Here is a 17978-nt window from a genome sequence, read left to right as displayed (position 1 = left end):
AGTTTAAAGGAACAAAATTACTTAAAAAGCAATATCGGCAAATTAAACGGTCTTTTACTCTGCGATCGCTAAACAGATGAATCCGCAAAAAAACCACAATAAATCCGCGGGTCACGTGCGTTCTGAACCGTGGACCGTTATCCGTTCGGATCTCGGATCAACTGCGATTGATCCGTTGCACCCCTTTATATGTTTATTGTAATGTTGGCACCTGTAATTCCACCAGCTTGGCTGTGTGCTCATTAAATAAATAAAGATAAAAAAAGATAAAAAGAAAATAGTTCCAAAGAGCAGAACCATAACATCTCACAGCAACAGTGTGTGTTACTGAACGATTCAGTGTTTTAATATTATTCGTTTAGATTATATAAAGCCTTAATGTTCCGCATAATTAAGGGCGTGGCCACTTTGACAGGTGGATAGCCGTTTGTCTGCTGTCTGTTAGTCACCTAAGCTCCGCCCACATCCCGCCTCTTTGCCCATTGTCTGTTATCCGGGCGTGCCAAGATGGCGACGGCCAGCTCGTCTGTGCTTCAGACGGCTCTTCAGGATCCTATGGGTGACGTCACGGACTCTACGGCCATATTGTTTTAGTCTATGGATCAGATGTGTGCACAAACTCACCTAACAGCTGCACCAGGTTTGGGTGTTTAATTTCTTTCATGACTGCAGCTTCTTTTAAAAACTCTTCCACCTCCATCGTGTCCTCCTGCACAAGAGGAAAGAAACAATTCTCAACAAGGATTGACTGTTTTATGCTCAAACTAACACTAGGCAGGGGAAAACCATGCCCATTCTGAAATAGGGCTGGCACTAACGGTTATATTGGTAATCGAGAAACCGATCGAATATTCTGACGATTAATCAATGGTTGTTTTTTTGTGGTAATAAAGACCTAAGCAAACAACACTCATTAAAATGACTTTAAAATACATATTATAAATAATATTTGGTTCAAATCTCAAAGTAATCTTATGGTTTTCTAGAACAACACCATTAAAAAACATCTTGTGTATCAACGGCCTGGTGAGTGATGTTACTTTACAGCAGATCAAATCCCAGTTTATTACCGGCCAAACCTCATCTAATTCAAATGTTCGTGGCAACTTCCTTACAATAGAAATACTACAGCCACTGTCATTTCTTAAGCATGAATACATGGACATCAAAACATGCAAACGCAGAGCGAGCGAGTGTTTAGACTAGGGCTGCACTGAAAAAAATGCTCCTTACTTAGTAATTTTGTCTTGTTTCCAGTCCAAATATCTAAATATTCTTAAATCAAGATGCATTTACTAGATCAGTAAAACGACATAAGATATTTTTTCTTGTTTTCTGGGGGAAATATCTAAATGAAGTGAGTTTTTGCTTAAAACAGGCAAAATGATCTGCCAATGGGGTGAGAAAAATAATCTGATTTCTGTTTGGGACGGAAAAAAAAGATTTAAAAAAATCAGAAATAAGATTATTATTCCCACCCACTGGCAGATCATTTTGCCTGTTTTAAGCAAAAAAAAAAAAAAATTGATTTTATTTTCAACAAAACAAGAAAAAATGTCTTGTCATTTTACTGATCTACAGTCCCTGACAAAAGTCTTGTCGCTTATCTATTTTCTAGAAATACCTGATATTAACCTGACTTTTAACTAATTAATTGCTGTTAGAAATAGCTCATATGAAAAGCTAAAACCCTCCCAAATGATGTTTAATGCACTGAAATAAATAATTTTCACAGAAACAATATTTATCATTTAATCAAGACGGAAAGGTCAAATTTTGGCAAGACAAAAGTTTTGTCGCCTATACAGAAATGTAACAAATGTACTGCAAATACAAAAATATGTCAGCAAATTAAGTTGTGGCGCTGTGAGATCCAAATGTAATATCTTGTATGACTTCCATGAGCTTGAAGGACTGCATCCATGCGGTTTGGCAAGGATTCATTCAATGTATTGATGAAGTCATCAGGAATAGCTAAGAAAGCAGTCTTGCATGCCTCCCAGAGTTCATCAATATTCTTTGGTTTCGTCTTCCATGCGTCCTCTTTCATCCTACCCCACATATGCTCAATGATGTTCATGTCTGGGGACTGGGCTGGCCAATCCTGGAGCATCTTGATCTTCTTCGCCTTGAGGAACTTTGATGTGGAGATGGAAGTATGCGATGGAGCACCGTCCTGCTGCAGAATTTGGCCTCTTTTATGGTTGGGAATATAAGAGGTAGCTAAGATTTCTTGGTATTTTAGACTATTGATGTTGCCTTCCACCCTGCAGATCTCTCGCACACCCCCATACTGGATGTAACCCCAGACCATGATTTTTCCGCCACCAAACTTCACTGTTTTCTGGGTGAATCTCGGATCCATTCTGGCTCCAGTAGGTCTCCTGCAATATTTGCGGCGACTGTGGTGTAATTCAACAGAAGATTAATCTGAAAAATCCACCTTCTGTCACTTTTCCAGCGTCCATCCTTTTAGCAGGCTGTGGGCCTTGGCAAATGCCACACGGTTTTTCAATTGTCTTTTGTTTAGTGCTGGCTTCTGGGCACTGATTCGACCATGGAGGCCATTTCGAGACAGAATCCGACAAACTGTTCTGGTTGACACAGGGACTTCAGGTGACCAGGTCTCGTGGAGCTCTGCTGCAGTGGAAAATGGGCTGGCCTTGGATTTTCGAGCCAACAAACGGTCCTCTCGAGCAGTTGTCTTGCGGGGTCTGCCTGACCTGGGCTTGTCAAAAACGTCTCCAGTCTCTTCAAATCTTTTTTTTATCCTCTGTACTTGACGCTGAGACACATTGAAGGTGTCTGCCACATCAGCAGTGGATCTGGTCTTCAGCCTCTTGATAATCAAAACTTTAGTCTCTGGGTGAATCTTAGGCATGTTTGCAGAGGTCTAGTTGCAGTTGATGTGAAGGTCTAGTGTACTGGGGTTCTTTTTATACACACTTGAGACCTAATTGATCCATTATTAGTCACAGGTGAAGCTCATATGACAAGGTGACAACACTTATGTCTTTGCAAAAATTGACTCAATGGGCTTTACCAAGCTGTGAATATTAGAATTCTTTTTGAAAGTTTAGTTTTTCACTGAAACATTATCACAAAAGCTGGTGGGATTAAAATGAGCCATTTATTGTAAAAAAATCTTGATTAGAAATATATTTCAGCGGCACTTTAGGTCAATTTGTACACAAGCGACAAGACTTTTGTCAGGGACTGTAGTAAATGCATCTTGATTTAAGAATTGTTAGATATTTAGACTGGAAACAAGACAATATTACGTAAGAGTAAGAAGAGCATTTTTTGCAGTGTGCAACTAACGATTATTTTGTCACGATTCCTCGATTATATTTGAGTACAAGATAAAAAAAAAAAAACCTATATCGGTTCAGGCGCTGGTACCGCTTTAAAAGCATCGGTTCAGGCACCGGTACCGTAAATAACCCAAACAATACCCAACCCTAATTTTGAAACAACCTGATAGATGCTCATCAAATCAGATGCAAACATGGACTTTAAAAAGAATGAATAAGGGACACCAGTTAAAGGCACACATGAGCCAGATTGTGTAGAGCTGGGTGGTGAAGCAGCGTCCCTGACCTTTAGTGTTTTGACGGCCACAGTCAGGCTGTATTTCTTCCAGACGCCCTCGTACACTTCTCCGTACTGGCCTCCGCCCAGCTTGTGCTTCATGGTGATGTCCGTGCGCTCCATCTCCCACTTGTCGTAGTTGGGCGAGACGCCGTAGATGGTGGGCTTGTTGCGCTTGGGCGCGGGGTAATGCAGTGTGGTGATGAGGCCATCCGCCACCGTGGAGTGATGATGGACCAACTCTGCCAGCGTGTTGAAGCGGCTTTCTGACGACACATACAGCTGCAGGACGAGAGACACGAGAGCGGGTCAGTGTGTGTGTGTGTGTGTGTGTGTGTGTGTGTGTGTGTGTGTGTGTGTGTGTGTGTGTGTGTGTGTGCTCCGCTCCGCTCACCTTGGCGTCCGAGGCGGTGTTGATGCGGTAATGGTAGACTCGGCCCTCGTAGCGCAGTGAGATGGATCTCTGGCCTGGGCTGCTCTCGCTCTCCCGCACCAGAAAGCTGCCGTTAATGCCACTGCTCAGCAGATACTCCGCGGCGTTTCTGGACACCGGCCCGTGGTACCAGCTGTGCTTCTCCAGGCTGTTGACCGGTGTGATGTAATTACTGGGAACCCAGCCCTGGCCATTCTTGGTCTGAGCCTCGCACCATTCGCCATTGTGGTTGTATCCCAGAACCCTCAGCTTCTCTCCTGGTCAAAGCACAGACGTGTTAAAGCACACACTGCAAAAAATGCTCTTCTTACTTAGGATGTGTGTCTTATTTCTAGTCCAAACATCTACAAAATCTTAAAACAAGAAACATTTATTAGACAAGCACAAGTTAGTCTTGTTTTGGGAAAAATAACTCAAAATGAAGAGAGTTTCTGCTTAAAATAAGATAAATAATCTGCCAATGGGGTGAGAAAAATAATCTTGTTTTCTGTTTGAATTAAGATTATTTACCCCATTGGCAGATTATTTATCTTATTTTAAGCAAAAACTCTTCATTTTGAGTTATTTTTCCCCAAACAAGACAATAATTTGTACTTGTCTTGTAAATGTTTCTTAATGTAAAGAATTGTTAGATATTTGGACTAGAAACAAGACAAAAATACTGAGTAAGAAGAGCCTTTTCTGCAGTGCTTCCTCTGAAACTGCTTTGATTTGGCCCTTCAGCCGACGGCTCAAGTCCAATATGTGGAGACAAATCCTGGAATGTTTTCCTCAAAAAACATCTTGGATGAGATGGGGGTGAGGAAAACATCAGAACGTGTTCATTTTAAAGTGAACTCATCCTTTAAATCACAAATGTAATGTTTAAATCAGACATGAAAACAATACTTGTGTTGATGAATAGCGGCATACTCTTCAGAGGCGATACGTAGCGAGGTAATGCCGTTTATATCGATATATACAGTCGTTTGATATGAGCGTGTCTGAGAAATAGTGGAGAACGCAGAGTGAGTTAATGCAGAGTAAGTGAATATCCAATTGGTCCTTAAAGCGTTAGTTCAGCCAGTAATGTGAATAGTGTGATTAATTCGTCCAGTGGTTGGCCAGCCGTCAGACCTCCGCTCATCTTCACACACAGATGAAGATATTAGTGTTGAAATCCGATGGCTCAGAAAGGCCTTCATTGACACCAATGTCATTTCCTCTCTCAAGACCCATAAAGGCACTAAAGACGTCGTTACAAAGCCCATCTCACTACAGCGGCTCTACAATCATTGATGAAGAGGCCAGAATAGAGTTAGTGCGCAAAAACACTAAATAACGACTTATATAGTGATGGCCGATTTCAGAACAAAGCTTCGAACCGTTATGAGTCAGTGAATCGATTCATGATTCAGACCGTTATGAGTCAGTGAATCGATTCATGATTCGAACCGTTATGAGTCAGTGAATCGATTCATGATTCGGACCGTTATGAGTCAGTGAATCGACTCATGATTCGGACCGTTATGAGTCAGTGAATCGACTCATGATTCGGACCGTTATGAGTCAGTGAATCGATTCATGATTCGGACCGTTATGAGTCAGTGAATCGATTCATGATTCGGACCGTTATGAGTCAGTGAATCGATTCATGATTCGGATCGCCAGAATCACGTGATTTCAGCAGTTTGACTCGCGATACGAATCATGAATTGATATTTATAAGTCGTTATTTAGTGTTTTTGCGCACTAACTCTATTCTGGCCTCTTCATCAATGATTGTAGAGCCGCTGTAGTGAGATGGGCTTTGTAACGACGTCTTTAGTGCCTTTATGGGTCTTGAGAGAGGAAATGACATTGGTGTCAATGAAGGCCTTTCTGAGCCATCGGATTTCAACACTAATATCTTCATCTGTGTGTGAAGATGAGCGGAGGTCTGACGGCTGGCCAACCACAGGAGGAATTAATCACACTATTTACATTTCTGGCACTGGGTGTGTCTGCGGTCTTCAGAGGATGAGATACGAGTGTGTGTGTGTCTCACCTTTAGTGATGCTGAGAGTGTTGTCTCCGCTGGCCACGAAGTCATACAGCGCTACGAACAGATTGGGGTCGTTTTCTCCAGGTCCAGCCAGAAGATTCTCCTTAGAGTTCCAGCGAGCCGCTTCAGATAGACCCGGAGGCTCGAAATCTGGCCGCTGGAGGGCTTCTGCAAACAGACACGGGTCAAGGGTCAACACAACACACTCAATGAGGACAAACCACAATAATGCCCATTACAATACTGTCACAATGCCACGGGTCCAGATACAGGTACGGTGTTTCCCACACAGAGACTAATTTGCCGCCACATATTGCTTCGTCATTCATTAGTGTTTATAGAATATGCGCACACACATTCGTTCGGCTGTATTTCCTCAGCCTTCTCTCCGCCTCTTCTTAGGGTGCTTTCACACCTACCTTGTTTGGTCCGGATTTTCAGTTTGGTACGAACCAGAATGACAGGTGTGAAACCTCCCTCGGACCGCGGTCCGGACCAAACAGATGAAATCTGGTCAGATGAAAAGAGGTAGCCTCGGTCCGGACCAAACTGAACAAAGGTTTGTTTCTTGTGTGAAAGTATTTTCTGTGTAGTTCGGACTTTCAGAGCATTTACAGGAAGCTCTGGTGTAGGATTAGTGAAACACAGATTAAGCTCACAGCACACGCAGTGATGCAGCGCAGCATTATAAACACAACCGCTCAGTCAGCTGTGTGAACAGTGCTCTGCTTGACTAGTTATTTTTAACATTTTTATCATAACAGTTCAAACCAGATCAGTTGAAATAGAGTTGTAACCGCGTTCATCTCGCGGCAGCGCGTGCTCACGGCGCAAATGTTTGCAAACGCAAAAAAACAGTGACTTCTGTCCACTGGAACGCTGTCGCTTTAATTCGCTATTCGTTTAAAACGGTTTATTTAAGCAATTATTTTCCTAACAGACGGAATTTGAAATACAGGTTTCCTGCCTGGGTTCAGGTGAATAAAGGCCTGGTCTTCATTTGAGGAGTTACGCTCATCATACCCAGAGACTCTTCACACAGAGACCACGAGTCAAACTGACCCCAGAACAGCCTTCACACACTCTGAGCCGAGGGCTTTAATAACTGATGCTGACCTTTGACCCCACAGACTGAACTAAACCACGCAATTCAGCCCAGCGGTTGGGTTGTTTTATCCCAGCGATTGGGTTGTTTTATCCCAGCGGTTGGGTTGTTTAATCCCAGGGTTGGGTTGTTTTATTCCAGCGGTTGGGTTGTTTTATCCCAGCGGTTGAGTTGTTTTATCCCAGCGGTTGGGTTGTTTTATCCCAGCGATTTGGTTGTTTTATTCCAGCGGTTGGGTTGATTTATCCCAGCGGTTGGGTTGTTTTATCCCAGCGGTTGGGTTGTTTTATCCCAGCGATTTGGTTGTTTTATTCCAGCAGTTGGGTTGTTTTATTCCAGCGGTTGGGTTGTTTTATTCCAGCGGTTGGGTTGTTTTATCCCAGCGGTTGGGTTGTTTTATCCCAGCGGTTGGGTTGTTTTATCCCAGCGATTTGGTTGTTTTATTCCAGCGGTTGGGTTGATTTATCCCAGCGGTTGGGTTGTTTTATCCCAGCGATTTGGTTGTTTTATTCCAGCAGTTGGGTTGTTTTATTCCAGCGGTTGGGTTGTTTTATTCTATCGGTTGGGTTGTTTTATCCCAGCGGTTGAGTTGTTTTATCCCAGCGGTTGGGTTGTTTTATCCCAGCGATTTGGTTGTTTTATTCCAGCAGTTGGGTTGTTTTATTCCAGCGGTTGGGTTGTTTTATTCTATCGGTTGGGTTGTTTTATCCCAGCGGTTGAGTTGTTTTATCCCAGCGGTTGGGTTGTTTTATCCTACCGGTTGGGTTGTTTTATTCCAGCAGTTGGGTTGTTTTATTCCAGCGGTTGGGTTGTTTTATTCTATCGGTTGGGTTGTTTTATCCCAGCGGTTGGGTTCTGCTCATATTTTATATTTAACTGTGATGTGAGAAATGCTGAAGGTCTGATTAAGGCTTGACTATATAGTTTTACAAAAAGATTGTATTAAAAATAAACGCTGTTCTGTTCTTAAAATGCATCAGTTTCCTCTAAATGTCATGTAAGAATTCTCCATAGTCCTGAGCAATGCCTTTTCCTGTTGACTCAGGGCTGAAATGTAAACTCGTCTGTATGGAGAGCAGCAGGCCTCAGATGTCTTCATCCATCCGCAGAGGCCGTCCGGGCCACATGCCCCCGGAACATTATCCACATCTCAATATCTGCCATGATTTAGGCCGTTTTAGAGCTTGACCAGCATGGTGAAGATCCTCCTTGTGCTGAGACACGAGAGCCAGTGAATAATGAGAGAAGGGCACACAAACCCTGTGACCGCACACACACTGAAGAGCTTCTGATGAGGGCAGAATGAGAGACCTGTCACCCCATTTAAACAGGCTTCAGTGGCCCTGTCCCAATGAACATGAGCTCATCAAACCGCACGAGACACTGGCGATAACATCGGGCAGACGGTGATCAGGGCTCCAGATTAACGCTGGTCCAGCGGATGTGTCGAAGAGGAAGAGAATTTTACTCGCCTGACGGACAAGTGGATTAAAACGCCAATAACAAAAACAACCCGAACGAATCACTAAAATGCAAGAATGATCATTAGTTTAGTGTAAGTGCGATGGATAATAATCTATAATGAACTGCAGGTGGCGCTGTTGACGCTCCGCAGCCTCTCAAGGAGAAATCACAACACACGAGCCGCTGAGAAACTGAGCTAAACATTCAACATGAAGTTTATATAACATATGATACCGTTAAACAACATCACATGACCAAGAGTGTGTGTTCCTGAAAATGACACTGATTTCATGACAGATCCATAAACAATTAGTTAACATTAATCACTTACATTTTAGATGCAATATTGACTGTTTTTGTTCTATTTCAGCAGCGAAAACACATTTAGGTCCAAAAATAACAAAAGCTACGAGTTTATTCAGCATTGGCTTCTTTTCCGTGTCTGTTTTCAATCCGCGTTCGCGACTCAAACGCAAACATTTTTTCTTTTTTTTTCTTCAGATTGCTAATGTCTCGTGATTTCAGCGTTTGACACGCGATCCGAATCATGAATCGATTCGCTGACTCAACCGTTTGAATCTTTATTTGAGGATTGAACACAAACGCGGAAGAGAAGCCAATGCTGAATAAAGTCGTAGTTTTTGTTATTTTTGGACCCAAATGTATTTTGGATGCTTCAAGAGACTCTAATTAACCCACTGATGTCTCATATGGACTACTGTGATGATGTTTTTATTCCCTTTCTGGACATGGACAGTATAGTGTGCATACACTTGCATACGCTCTCAGACTAAATATAAAATATCTTAAACTGTGTGTGAAGATGAGCGGAGGTCTGACGGGTGTGGAGCGACATTAGGGGGAGGAGTTAATGACAGACAGTTCATTTCAAGTCGTTATATGATTGTCGTGTTTATATTGTTTCACATTTTCATGTTGAGAGAAACGATAATATTATTAGCTGATGATATTACCATCGGGTGAGAACGCGCCCGCGGACTGCGGAGACACAAAGAGAACGGTTCAGGGAAGTTTGAGAGAAGCACTTTGTGTTTTCTGTTCTTAAACCCTCGAGGAAACTGACAGCAAGCATTCGTCTCCAGATTATTTAGCTATTATAAGTAATCTGGCTCTCCCTCGGGCTACAGATGGGCTCCTGAACGCAGTGGCGGACTCTTTCCTCATTCGGCTGGAGTTTGGAGTTCAGCTGATTCTTCTGTTCTGGTGATATTATATAACTCTGTTTCATTAATTAATTTAATCAAAAGCAACTCCATTTTGTGCGATCATTTTCAATTGTCATCTAAGTCGTTCCAAACTTTGCGAGGCAGACGACATTATGTGATGAAAAACACTCCACTTATGAACCCCCTCCACAGCGCCACCCAGTGCACCGAGTTATAACTGCGAGATTTAGAGGGATTTATCAGATTAGCCAGCAAATCAACGCATTCACATTCAAATTCGTATTTTTAGTTTTCTAATATTGATTACAGATCGGATATTCGACTATTCATGCACACCCGTATTCAATGTATAGATAAAATTTAAGAATATAATATGAAACCTGAAGCATAGCCTACATTTAATAAGATTAGGGGAAAATGCCCTTTATAAAAGGTAAAAGTCCCACAAATATGCATATTTAAAATATGCCAAAACACTGGCGAGAATATCGCTTCAAAATAAATCATATTTACTAGGGATGCACTTACATTTACGCATTTAGCAGACGCTTTTATCCAAAGCGACTTACAACTCAGGAGAACAGGAAGCGATCCGTCAAGAAGAGGCAACGAAACAAAAACGATGCAACGATAAAGTTAGTCCACGGTTCAATACACACTTCGGTTTTAACCTCGTTTCGGTTTTTTAGTATTCTTAGGCGAAAATGTTTTTATTGCAATACTCTTCTTTATTTTCCTTAAAAGACTTGAAACCCCTTAAACTTAAAACTTTACTTAAAAAACCCTGTACACATTCCCAGTGTATTGTATAATATAAAATAAACATATATAAAGATTTACAGTAGCAGCTCAGAGATGAACAGCAGTGTTTAAGTATGAAATTGAATGAATAAATGTAGGCTTAAATTAAAACTACATATCCTTCAATAGACAACATTGATTAAAAGCCACTGTAAGGTGTTTATTTTGTATTTTTATTAAAATAATTTTAGAGGTGAACTGTCCCTTTAAGGGCAGCGTGTTCACTATAGGCTGCGCTACTGTCACTTTAAGACCGGCTCGCATCTCATAAACGCACGCGATTTTACTTTCACTTTAGACATAACCCACTGCGTTTATATAGGTTACCCGTGTGTGTGTTTGACGGTATTAGCGCAGTAAGACTGTCGCGTGTTTGACAGACGTTTAGTGCGCGCACTCAATGCAAAACAGTGCATAAGCACGCAAATTAAATGTTTAACACAAGGCTTTAAACGCGGCTAACACCCCGCGGCTAATAACTTTAGTGCATATGATTGGATATTTGCTCATATCAGCGCGTAGACTCACAGGCACACTCAAACGGAGCCGAATAAACTGAGAGGAATATTTCAAACGGAGAGAAATGGAAAAAATTAATTAAATACAAAACCAAATAAAAGCGCGTTGAACCGTGAATGCCGTACCGAACGGTTCAATATTATATTGAGTATTGTGACATCCCTAATATTTACAGCACACAAAAAAATAAATTAAAATACAACTTTTTTCCGGACAAGCACGTTTCACTCGGATAAGTGGATGACCGATTTATTTGTCCGATGGAGAAGCACATGAACATGCCTAATGTCGAGCCCTGCTGATTTCTTTCAATTAACATTTTTTACATTAAGTATAACGTGATGCCATTTGCTTTACGCCAAACTCAGATCCATCGCTGTGATCGAACACAGGAGATCAGACATTACATCCAATCAGACGACTCTTTGAACAGTGTCACACTTGGCACTTTTATTCCTCGCCTGTCCCCATCACATATTTTAGTAATCATCATAAACTGGGAGTCTTAAACTCTCAGAAGTCTTCCAGTGGAGCCGGTTTGAAATGGGACACGGATACAGCACGGAGCGATCCTTTAAAAGTGATGTCAACTTCAAATTTGGGGCCAAACTTACGGCTCTGATTTCCTGGAGTACGGAATAAATGCTTTCTTATACTCTTCTGCAATAATCATGAGTTTTCTTCAAAAGACACAAACGTTTAGGTCAGTATTTCACAGCATTCCTGAAATTACAAGTATTACGTGCAAATCTCTAAGGTGACGTTAACCGGTTAAATCAGAACGCACACACACACACACACACACACACACACACACACACGCACACACACTCAATAAGATGCATCCAAAATCTCTCCAAACTGCACGGCTCAATCCAGACAGGAATCAGATTTCCCAGTGTTTTCTCCTCCCTCGTTTTTTCCTCTCTTTCTTTTACGGCGAGCCAGTATGTCTGGCTTTGCTCTCTCGCTCTTCCCCCTCCTCCACTTTTCCAAACAGGCAGAAGGAGCTCCGAGGCCTGCGATTTTCCCCAGACCCAGATCATCTGAAGCCCGTGTTTGGACTCGGCCGCTCTGTAATGGAGACCCCCACCCCACACACACACACACACACACACACACTCGCCATCACACTCGCTTACCTTCCAAGTAACAGCTGGAGGACGAAGACAGACCTTTCTTGGATTTACAACCCACCAATTTAAGACAAATTTCCAACATTTTCATTTGCTTCCCAACACGTCCGATTGAAAGAAATGATCCAGATGTTTTCTATCCAGTTCAAAAGAATAAGTTTGAGCACGACGTCTGTGTTAGTAGCTTAAGTTAAACACAGCTTTTCCTGATAAAAACACTGACATCTTCATCCTAAACCCACGGCCGCATGCACTTCAGAGTTTCCAGAGCAAGAGGCTCCATTTTTTTCCCCCGCTCCCGTTTTTTTTCCTTGTTTTCTCAGTCCGGTGAAGAACTAGCCATCCATACGGATAATTCTCACAGCATGTAGGAGCGTGTAGGAGTTAAACGAAGCACTTTGGTGCTAGTGTTGCCTTTTTCATGGTGTTGTCGATCCACAGGAAAAGCAGGACGCTCGAGCTGAACTCTGCCAACAAAGAGGCCCTTTCAGGAGCGGAGCGGTGACATCAGCGCCCTGGCTCCGCCCCCTGAAACCTGCAGCTGAGCCGCATTATCTGAGGGAGAGCCTGTAACTGGAATCTGCCTTTGTCTTTCAGTTTCACGAGCTCCTCCCACACAGACTCGCTATCAGTCACTCACAAATGTTTCAAAGTGTAGCACAAGTGCACAAACATCCTTACTTATGCTCAACAATACCACTGAAAACATTAACACATTATTATGGACACATTCAGGAGAATGCCTTGACCATTCTGTTAATGCACGAGTCTAAGTCGAATCAATATTAGATCAATACTAAATATATAACCAATGATACACAGTGGCTCGCACAAAGCCAAAAACTTGCTCCAAAGTAGCAACTAATGATTACTTGCATAACTGATTATCATTTCTTCAATTAAATGCAATAGTTTAGGAAGTGAACCCAAAGTTTCTCTGGGAAACAGGAAAGTTTAGGAAGCAAATGCAAAGTTTCTCTGGGAAACGGGAAAGTTTAGGAAGTGAACCCAAAGTTTCTCTGGGAAACGGGAAAGTTTAGGAAGCAAATGCAAAGTTTCTCTGTGAAACGGGAAAGTTTAGGAAGTGAACCCAAAGTTTCTCTGGGAAACGGGAAAGTTTAGGAAGTGAACCCAAAGTTTCTCTGGGAAAGGGGAAAGTTTAGGAAGTGAACCCAAAGTTTCTCTGGGAAACGGGAAAGTTTAGGAAGTGAACCCAAAGTTTCTCTGGGAAACGGGAAAGTTTAGGAAGTGAACCCAAAGTTACTCTGGGAAACGGGAAAGTTTAGGAAGTGAGCCCAAAGTTTCTCTGGGAAACGGGAAAGTTTAGGAAGTGAACCCAAAGTTACTCTGGGAAACGGGAAAGTTTAGGAAGTGAACCCAAAGTTACTCTGGGAAACGGGAAAGTTTAGGAAGTGAGCCCAAAGTTTCTCTGGGAAACGGGAAAGTTTAGGAAGTGAACCCAAAGTTTCTCTGGGAAACAGGAAAGTTTAGGAAGTGAACCCAAAGTTTCTCTGGGAAACAGGAAAGTTTAGGAAGTGAACCCAAAGTTTCTCTGGGAAACGGGAAAGTTTAGGAAGTGAACCCAAAGTTTCTCTGGGAAACGGGAAAGTTTAGGAAGTGAACCCAAAGTTACTCTGGGAAACGGGAAAGTTTAGGAAGTGAACCCAAAGTTTCTCTGGGAAACGGGAAAGTTTAGGAAGTGAACCCAAAGTTTCTCTGGGAAACGGGAAAGTTTAGGAAGTGAACCCAAAGTTTCTCTGGGAAACGGGAAAGTTTAGGAAGTGAACCCAAAGTTTCTCTGGGAAACGGGAAAGTTTAGGAAGTGAACCCAAAGTTTCTCTGGGAAACGGGAAAGTTTAGGAAGTGAACCCAAAGTTACTCTGGGAAACGGGAAAGTTTAGGAAGTGAACCCAAAGTTTCTCTGGGAAACGGGAAAGTTTAGGAAGTGAACCCAAAGTTACTCTGGGAAACGGGAAAGTTTAGGAAGTGAACCCAAAGTTTCTCTGGGAAACGGGAAAGTTTAGGAAGTGAACCCAAAGTTTCTCTGGGAAACGGGAAAGTTTAGGAAGTGAACCCAAAGTTTCTCTGGGAAACGGGAACGTTTAGGAAGTGAACCCAAAGTTTCTCTGTGAAACGGGAAAGTTTAGGAAGTGAGCCCAAAGTTTCTCTGTGAAACGGGAAAGTTTAGGAAGTGAGCGCAAAGTTTCTCTGGGAAACGGGAAAGTTTAGGAAGTGAACCCAAAGTTTCTCTGTGAAACGGGAAAGTTTAGGAAGTGAGCGCAAAGTTTCTCTGGGAAACGGGAAAGTTTAGGAAGTGAACCCAAAGTTTCTCTGGGAAACGGGAAAGTTTAGGAAGTGAACCCAAAGTTTCTCTGGGAAACGGAAAAGTTTAGGAAGTGAACCCAAAGTTTCTCTGGGAAACTGGAAAGTTTAGGAAATTAACCCAAAGTTTCTTTGGGAAACGGGAAAGTTTAGGAAGTGAGCGCAAAGTTTCTCTGGGAAACGGGAAAGTTTAGGAAGTGAGCGCAAAGTTTCTCTGGGAAACGGGAAAGTTTAGGAAGCAAATGCAAAGTTTCTCTGGGAAACAGGAAAGTTAAGGAAGGGAACCCAAAGTTTCTCTGGGAAACGGGAAAGTTTAGGAAGTGAACCCAACGTTTCTCTGGGAAACTGGAAAGTTTAGGAAGTGAACCCAAAGTTACTCTGGGAAACGGGAACGTTTAGGAAGTGAACGCAAAGTTACTCTGGGAAACGGGGAAGTTTAAGAAGTGAACCCAAAGTTTCTCTGGGAAACGGGAAAGTTTAGGAAGCGAACCCAAAGTTACTCTGGGAAACGGGAAAGTTTAGGAAGTGAACCCAAAATTTCATTGGGAAACGGGAAAGTTTAAGAAGTGAACCCAAAGTTTCTCTGGGAAACGGGAAAGTTTAGGAAGTGAACCCAAAGTTTCTCTGGGAAACGGGAAAGTTTAGGAAGTGAACCCAAAGTTTCTCTGGGAAACGGGAAAGTTAAGGAAGTGAACCCAAAGTTTCTCTGGGAAACGGGAAAGTTTAGGAAGTGAACCCAAAGTTTCTCTGGGAAATGGGAAAGTTTAGGAAGTGAACCCAAAGTTTCTCTGGGAAATTGGAAAGTTTAGGAAGCGAACACAAAGTTCCTCTGGGAAACGGGAAAGTTTAGGAAGTGAACCCAAAGTTACTCTGGGAAACGGGAAAGTTTAGGAAGTGAACCCAAAGTTTCTCTGGGAAACGGGAAAGTTGGGAAACGGGAAAGTTTAGGAAGTGAACCCAAAGTTTCTCTGGGAAACGGGAAAGTTGGGAAACGGGAACGTTTAAGAAGTGAACCCAAAGTTTCTCTGGGAAACGGGGACGTTTAGGAAGCAAACACAAAGTTTCTCTGGAATGTAGTTTTAATTTTAGCCTACATTTTTTCAATCAATCAATCAAAACTTTTATTCAGGACACACATGGTCCAATACAGTAATACCAATACAAACACATACACATATTAATTAAATGGCATACTTAAATGCTGCTGTTCACCTCTGAGCTGCCACTGTAAATCTTTATATATATTTATTTTATATTATACAATACACTGGGAATGTGTACAAGGGTTTTGTTTAAGTAAAGATAAGTTTAAGTAAGGTTTTTCAAGTCTTATAGTAAAATAAAGAAAAAGTATTGCAATAAAAACATTTTCTGTCGCCTAAGAATAGAAGAGCAAAAAACCGAACCGAAAACCGTGGTTAAGGACAGAGGTGTGTGTTAAACCGTGGTTAAGGACCGAGGCGTGTGTTAAACCGTGGTTAAGGACAGAGGTGTGTGTTAAACCGTGGTTAAGGACAGAGGTGTGTGTTAAACCGTGGTTAAGGACCGAGGCGTGTGTTAAACCGTGGTTAAGGACCGAGGCGTGTGTTATACCGTGGTTAAGGGCCGAGGCGTGTGTTAAACCGTGGTTAAGGACCGAGGCGTGTGTTAAACCGTGGTTAAGGACCGAGGCGTGTGTTAAACCGTGGTTAAGGACCGAGGCGTGTGTTATACCGTGGTTAAGGGCCGAGGCGTGTGTTAAACCGTGGTTAAGCGCCGAGGCGTGTGTTAAACCGTGGTTAGGGACCAAGGCATGTGTTCAACCGTGGTTAAGGACCGAGGCGTGTGTTGAACCGTGGTTAAGGACCGAGGCCTGTGTTGAACCGTGGTTAAGGACCGAGGCGTGTGTTAACCCGTGGTTAAGGACCGAGGCGTGTGTTAAACCGTGGTTAAGGACCGAGGCGTGTGTTAAACCGTGGTTAAGGACCGAGGCGTGTGTTAAACCGTGGTTAAGGGCCGAGGCGTGTGTTAAACCGTGGTTAGGGACCAAGGCATGTGTTAAACCGTGGTTAAGGACCGAGGCGTGTGTTGAACCGTGGTTAAGGACCGAGGCGTGTGTTGAACCGTGGTTAAGGACCGAGGCGTGTGTTAAACCGTGGTTAAGGACCGAGGCGTGTGTTAAACCGTGGTTAAGGACCGAGGCGTGTGTTAAACCGTGGTTAAGGGCCGAGGCGTGTGTTAAACCGTGGTTAGGGACCAAGGCATGTGTTAAACCGTGGTTAAGGACCGAGGCGTGTGTTAAACCGTGGTTAAGGACCGAGGCGTGTGTTAAACCGTGGTTAAGGACCGAGGCGTGTGTTAAACCGTGGTTAAGGACCGAGGCGTGTGTTAAACCGTGGTTAGGGACCGAGGCGTGTGTTAAACCGTGGTTAAGGACCGAGGCGTGTTAAACCGTGGTTAAGGACCGAGGCGTGTGTTAAACGGTGGTTAAGGACCGAGGCGTGTGTTGAACCGTGGTTAAGGACCGAGGCGTGTGTTAAACCGTGGTTAAGGACCGAGGCGTGTGTTAAACCGTGGTTAAGGGCCGAGGCGTGTGTTGAACCGTGGTTAAGGACCGAGGCGTGTGTTGAACCGTGGTTAAGGACCGAGGCGTGTGTTAAACCGTGGTTAAGGACCGAGGCGTGTGTTGAACCGTGGTTAAGGACCGAGGCGTGTGTTAAACCGTGGTTAAGGACCGAGGCGTGTGTTAAACCGTGGTTAAGGGCCGAGGCGTGTGTTAAACCGTGGTTAGGGACCAAGGCATGTGTTAAACCGTGGTTAAGGACCGAGGCGTGTGTTGAACCGTGGTTAAGGACCGAGGCGTGTGTTGAACCGTGGTTAAGGACCGAGGCGTGTGTTAAACCGTGGTTAAGGACCGAGGCGTGTGTTAAACCGTGGTTAAGGACCGAGGCGTGTGTTAAACCGTGGTTAAGGGCCGAGGCGTGTGTTAAACCGTGGTTAGGGACCAAGGCATGTGTTAAACCGTGGTTAAGGACCGAGGCGTGTGTTAAACCGTGGTTAAGGACCGAGGCGTGTGTTAAACCGTGGTTAAGGACCGAGGCGTGTGTTAAACCGTGGTTAAGGACCGAGGCGTGTGTTAAACCGTGGTTAGGGACCGAGGCGTGTGTTAAACCGTGGTTAAGGACCGAGGCGTGTTAAACCGTGGTTAAGGACCGAGGCGTGTGTTAAACCGTGGTTAAGGACCGAGGCGTGTGTTGAACCGTGGTTAAGGACCGAGGCGTGTGTTAAACCGTGGTTAAGGACCGAGGCGTGTGTTAAACCGTGGTTAAGGACCGAGGCGTGTGTTAAACCGTGGTTAAGGACCGAGGCGTGTGTTAAACCGTGGTTAAGGACCGAGGCGTGTGTTGAACCGTGGTTA

General features: G+C 43.4%; 1 protein-coding gene across 2 annotated transcripts in view; it reads right to left on the bottom strand.

Moving 5' to 3' along the window:
- Positions 1-17978, bottom strand: part of abl1 (c-abl oncogene 1, non-receptor tyrosine kinase) — a 37850-nt gene that overhangs the window by 7078 nt on the left and 12794 nt on the right. Inside the window, exons 1-5 of one of the 2 annotated variants that reach the window (XM_067437510.1) lie at positions 12266-12740; positions 6051-6215; positions 3986-4281; positions 3601-3873; positions 625-709 (exon numbers count right to left, since the gene is read on the bottom strand). In XM_067437510.1, coding sequence (XP_067293611.1) covers positions 625-709; positions 3601-3873; positions 3986-4281; positions 6051-6215; positions 12266-12350 — 904 coding nt within the window. In that variant the 5' untranslated portion in view covers positions 12351-12740. Of the gene's footprint in view, positions 1-624; positions 710-3600; positions 3874-3985; positions 4282-6050; positions 6216-12265; positions 12741-17978 lie in introns of those variants that run through there. The other variant, XM_067437509.1, reaches the window with a different exon arrangement.

The sequence above is a fragment of the Pseudorasbora parva genome, chromosome 3 (assembly GCF_024679245.1).
Source record: "Pseudorasbora parva isolate DD20220531a chromosome 3, ASM2467924v1, whole genome shotgun sequence".
In the NCBI taxonomy this organism is placed as follows: Eukaryota; Metazoa; Chordata; class Actinopteri; order Cypriniformes; family Gobionidae; genus Pseudorasbora; species Pseudorasbora parva.
Note: the sequence above shows the minus strand (reverse complement) of the source record. Positions and strands in the feature narration are given on the sequence as shown.